Source organism: Oncorhynchus kisutch, linkage group LG12, assembly GCF_002021735.2.
Source record: "Oncorhynchus kisutch isolate 150728-3 linkage group LG12, Okis_V2, whole genome shotgun sequence".
In the NCBI taxonomy this organism is placed as follows: domain Eukaryota; kingdom Metazoa; phylum Chordata; class Actinopteri; order Salmoniformes; family Salmonidae; genus Oncorhynchus; species Oncorhynchus kisutch.
The window spans coordinates 22,001,481-22,007,480 of NC_034185.2; the positions used below are offsets into that span (position 1 = coordinate 22,001,481).

Genomic DNA, 6,000 nt, shown 5'->3' on the forward strand with positions numbered 1-6,000 from the left:
AGTTGACTGTGCCTTTAAACAGCTTGAAATATTCCAGAAAATCATGTCATGGCTTTAGAAGCTTCTGGTAGGCTAATTGACATCATATGAGTCAATTGGATGTGTACCTGTGGCCTACCTTCAAACTCTGTGCCTCTTCGCTTGACATCATGGGAAAATCAAAAAAAAACAAACATCAGCCATCGGTTCATCCTAGGCAGCAATTTCCAAACGCCTGAAGGTACCACGTTCATCTGTACAAACAATAGTGTGTGAGTAGAAACACCATGGGACCACACAGCCATCATACCACTAAGGAAGGAGACGCGTTCTGTCTCCTAGAGATAAACGCACTTTGGTACGAAAAGAGCAAATCATTCACAGGACAACAGCAAAGGACCTTGTGAAGATTCTGGAGGAAACAGCTACAGAAGTATCTATATCCACAGTAAAAGGAGTCCTATATCAAAATAAACTGAAAGGCCACTCAGCAAGGAAGAAGCCACTGCTCCAAAACCGCCATAAAAAAAAGCCAGACTACGATTTGCAACTGCATATGGGGACAAAAATCCTACTTTTTGGAGAAATGTTCTCTGGTCTGATGAAACAAAAACAGAACTGTTTGGCCATAATGATAATTGTTATGTTTGGAGAAAAAAGGGGGAGGCTTGCAAGCTGAAGAACACCATCCCAACCGTGACGCATGGGGGTGGCAGCATCATGTTGTGGGGGTGCTTTGCTGCAGGAGGGACTGGTGCACTTCACAAAATAGATGGCATCGTGAGGCAGGAAAATTATGTGGATATATTGAAGCAACATGACCTCAACCCCATAGAAAATGTGTGGGCAGAACTGTTAAAGCATGTGCGAGTAAGGAGGCCAACAAGCCTGACTCAGTTCCACCAGCTCTGTTATTGTGGGAAGCTAAACAGTTAAACAATTTAAAAGGCAATGCTGCCAAATACTAATTGAGTGTATGTAAACTTATGACCCACTGGGAATATGATGAAAGAAATAAAAGCTGAAATAAATAGTTCTCTCTACTATTATTCTGACATTTCACATTCTTAAAATAAAGTGGTGATCCTAACTAACCAAAGACTGGGAATTTTTACTAGGATTAAAAAGGTCAGAAATTGTGAAAAACTGAGTTTAAATACTCTGCTCAAAAAAATTAAGGGAACACTAAAATAACACATCCTAGATCTGAATGAATGAAATATTCTTATTAAATACTTTTTTCTTTACATAGTTGAATGTGCGGACAACAAAATCACACAAAAATTATCAATGGAAATCAAAATTATCAACCCATGGAGGTCTGGATTTGGAGTCACACTCAAAATTAAATAGGAAAACCACACTACAGGCTGATCCAACTTTGATGGAATGTCCTTAAAACAAGTCAAAATGAGGCTCAGTAGTGTGTGTGGCCTCCACGTGCCTGTATGACCTCCCTACAATGCCTGGGCATGCTCCTGATGAGGTGGCAGATGGTCTCCTGAGGGATCTCCTCCCAGACCTGGACTAAAGCATCCGCCAACTCCTGGACAGTCTGTGGTGCAACGTGGCGTTGGTGGATGGAGCGAGACATGATGTCCCAGATGTGCTCAATTGGATTCAGGTCTGGGGAACGGGTGGGCCAGTCCATAGCATCAATGCCTTCCTCTTGCAGGAACTGCTGCCACACTCCAGCCACATGAGGTCTAGCATTGTCTTGCATTAGGAGGAACCTAGGGCCAACCGCACCAGCATATGGTCTCACAAGGGGTCTGAGGATCTCATCTCGGTACCTAATGGCAGTCAGGCTACCTCTGGCGAGCACATGGAGGGCTGTGAGGGCCCCCAATGAAATGCCACCCCACGACTGACCCACCGCCAAACCAGTCATGCTGGAGGATGTTGCAGGCAGCAGAACGTTCTCCACGGCGTCTCCAGACTCTGTCACATGTGTTCAGTGTGAACCTGCTTTCATCTGTGAAGAGCACAGGGCGCCTTTGGCAAATGCCAAACGTCCTGCACGGTGTTGGGCTGTAAGCACAACCCCCACCTGTGGACGTCGGGCCCTCATACCACCCTCATTGAGTCTGCTCAAATGGTCAGAAACAGACACATGCACATTTCTGGCCTGCTGGAGGTCATTTTGCAGGGCTCTGGCAGTGCTCCTCCTGCTCCTCCTTGCACAAAGGCGGAGGTAGCGGTCCTGCTGCTGGATTGTTGCCCTCCTACGGCCTCTTCCACGTCACCTGACGTACTGGCCTGTCTCCTGGTAGCACCTCCATGCTCTGGACACTACGCTGACAGACACAGCAAACCTTCTTGCCACAGCTCGCATTGATGTGCCATCCTGGATAAGCTGCACTACCTTAGCCACTTGTGTGGGTTGTAGACTCCGTCTCATGCTACCACTAGAGTGAAAGCACCACCAGCATTCAAAAGTGACCAAAACATCAGCCAGGAAGCATAGGAACTGAGAAGTGGTCTGTGGTCACCACCTGCAGAACCACTCCTTTATTGGGGGTGTCTTGCTAATTGCCTATAATTTCCACCTGTTGTCTATACCATTTGCACAACATCATGTGAAATGTATTGTCAATCAGTGTTGCTTCCTAAGTGGACAGTTTGATTTCACAGAAGTGTGATTGACTTGGAGTTACATTGTGTTGTTTAAGTGTTCCCTTTATTTTTTTGAGCAGTGTATATTTGGTTAAGGTTTATGTAAACTTCTGACTTCAACTGTATTTACATAATAGGGCAAGCAAGCATATCAAGAACACATAGGCCCATTTTCTGGTTTAAATTGTGCAGAATCATCAAGACAGATCAGTGGATCTAAATCCAATGATTTATCACCACATGCTATTACAATTCACAGTAGCCTATACAACATATGCAATTGATGTTGCACAGATTTACTGTTCAACAGTGGGCCCATGATGACACACTCAAATGACTGTAACTACTGTAATACTACCAATAACTGGGAAGGAGGGACTGAACAAAGGCATGTCACCTTCAGGTTGCATCTCAAACCTGCTGGGCATAACCCACTCATCAGACTACAAGGTCTTACCCCATACCATCACTCAGTACATTAAAGTCGCTCAGTACACTCGAGTACAGATCTGATGATGATGCATTTGATGTTCATAGGCCAATGAGTGGGGTGCAAGACAAAAGAATAGGTTACACACACACACAGGCACACACACACACACAGGCACACACACAGGCACACACACAGGCACACACACAGGCACACACACGATTGGTGTACAATGTAGGTTACAGTGTCCATTAAAGCAGGGGTCTTCAACGTTTTTGGCTCAGGAACCCGCTCCCAGGCAAACTGGCGACCCACATCATACATTAACCCCCCCAAAAAATGTCACGTCTTGTCATCAAGTAATCAATGCTTTGTACAGCAGTGATGAATGTATAAGGCCGAAAGGTATGCTCTTTATTCACTTTTTTTGCACCTTGCACTGTCGCCCTTTGTATTTTTTGAGCATTCGTTAAATTAAGTATATTATTTTTACATCTCGGCCTCCTTGGGTTATTCCTATTCATGGTTTGAGTGCTAGTCCTTTTAGAACTAACTTTATATAGGTTTTATCTTACGCACAGGCCACCTTTCTTTTTAGCCTGAGTGCAAACCCTCATACTGGCTTACAACATTTTAAAATTAATATGTGGTAAATAGTTTTTCATTATTTTGACCTCCTCACATTATAATTGGAAGAGGAAGTGTAAACTCTAACATAGCTTATTTTCTCTAAGAACAGCTGTTCAGCTGATTAAACAAAGGTTAGCCGTGGGTTGGCAAAATGAGAGTCCAAGTCAGTCAAGAAAGCTTACTAGCAGCCATTGGCACTTGACAAGCCTGGTAATCTATTCATGGGTGCTTTTTCTAAGCTTGTGTCAGATACTCCAGTGAGTGTAATTAGCTCCAATTAGTGTAATTTGCTCAATATTTGGAGTTGAGAATTAACATGGATATCATTAGAAATAAGATATTCTCCTATTTTCTACTGTACTGTAGGTATGTAGTCCCCCAAAAATTCTGTTGTTGCTAGTGATTTTAATAAAAACATTGTGGGGGGGACACACATCCTGCAGTACCTCCACAGACCGCAGAACTCCGGTTGAAAACCTTGCATTACAGACGGACTGTACAACACTTGATAACCAGTTGATAAAAAAAACAATGCCTAGACCTTGTTTGGACCAGAAAGTTGATTATAATATCCAGTATTCAACTGGTAACTTAATCTAGTGTGAACAAGATGAGACAGCCATCTTGCTATTTGGAAGATATCGGCCAACTACAAAGAAACCCTCTCCAAACCAAATACCAATCGCAAGGTTTCAATTATTTGGTCAGATGGTCATGTGGGGAGGGAAAATAGTGGCCTTGCCCTTGAGCCAGTCATATGGTTTGCAAAATGAATTTTAACCTAACAGAGGGACAGAGCAATTTTACATCCACATGAACTTGATCTTTTGTTACCATGTTGGAACATGATGTTGCACACCGGACAGAAATGGACAAATTAACCACGTGCTCCATTAGGCAGCCTAGATGCGTCATGTGATAACTGGCTACTCTGTTGATAAAATGTTTGCCTTTTGGAGGAAGAATTTGTTAAAAGTTATGACGCATCTATCAAGACCATCCTCCCATATACAAGGTCAACTGCTTATTACGGTTACTAATATATGCAAAGGTTAACTAAGTCTATATCAAATATGAATACACTAACAATAGTTTTCGTTCATCTCTGATAATTGTAAGTAACAAACAATTGGCTAAATACTAGTTACCCAGTTGAATAAATGCAACAACAAAAATCCACTATGTGGAACATATTATTCTATAATTTTAGAGAGTTGGAATTCTCACTCACCCTGTTGTCTGGTCTCCATTCGAAACAATCTGAAGCAGTTGGCTACTTCAAGTAAATATAAATAGTTCTAGCAAACAACACTTTGGACGTAGCTTCCTGCTGCGCTGTCAGATGCCAGTCTTTACACGATTTCCTTCACTCTCAGTTATTACGCTACCGCCTCCGTGGGCGGAGCGTCCAACACGCACCAATGGTTGTGTACCCAATGACTCATAAAAAAAAGGTTAGCGCTATCTGGACTCATTGGGACGTCCTTACCCTAAGCCCTAACCTTAACCCATACCTTTAGTTAACCCTAACCCTTTGACCAGTGTAGAGCAGCTGGTAGCCTGGAGGTTAGCAACATTGAGCTAGTAAAAGAAAGGTCACTGGTTCAAATCGCCAAGCCGACTGGAAGAAACTTCTGTCGATGTGTCCTTCAACGCACGTAACCATAATTGCTTTTGATAACAATGTTTGCTAAAATGTAAAAATGTTCAAATGGGTGACGTTAGAGTTGGGACGACCCAAGGATTGCATCCAACTAGACTGACTGCCCTTTATTCACAAAGGAATCTGAAACAAAGTTGTGATGTTTTCCTTTTCCAAATACTCTATCCTGTCTAACGAATGATGCGTGTCATGCTTATTCAGAAAATTGAGAACATTTTATGAAATAACACATATGGAATCATGTAGTAACCAAAAAAGTGTTAAACAAATAAATAAAATAAAAATGTATATTTTTTTAAGGTGTGATGGTGTAGGGGTGCTCTGCTGGTGACACTCCACAAACACCTGACCTCAACCCAATTGAGATGGTTAAGGATGAGTTGGACAGCAGAGTGAAGGAAAAGCAGCCAACAAGTGTTCAGCATATGTGGGAACCCCTTTAAGACTATTGGAAAAGCATTCCAGATGAAGCTGGTTGAGAGAATGCCAAGAGTGTGCAAAGCTGTCATCAAGGCAAAGGGTAGCTACTTTGAATAATCTTTTGGTTACAACATGATTCCATATGTGTTATTTCATAGTCTTGATTTCATAGTCTTGATGGCTTCACTATTATTTTACAATGTAGAAAATAGTATATATATACAGTGGGGCAAAAAAGTATTTAGTCAGCCACCAATTGTGC

At 42.3% G+C, this 6,000-nt stretch overlaps 1 protein-coding gene across 9 annotated transcripts in view; it reads right to left on the bottom strand.

The window, feature by feature from the left end:
* LOC109900706 (tumor protein D53 homolog) overlaps positions 1 to 5,072 on the bottom strand; it is a 29,442-nt gene extending 24,370 nt beyond the window's left edge. For 3 of the 9 annotated variants that reach the window (XM_031837118.1, XM_031837117.1, XM_020496468.2), the window contains exon 1: positions 4,887 to 5,045. In XM_031837118.1, the coding sequence (XP_031692978.1) occupies positions 4,887 to 4,905 (19 nt within the window). In that variant the 5' untranslated portion in view covers positions 4,906 to 5,045. Of the gene's footprint in view, positions 1 to 118; positions 234 to 4,886 lie in introns of all 9 variants that reach the window. The other 6 variants (XM_020496467.2, XM_020496466.2, XM_031837119.1 and 3 more) reach the window with 5 other exon arrangements.
* Between the last annotated feature and the right edge of the window lie 928 nt (positions 5,073 to 6,000).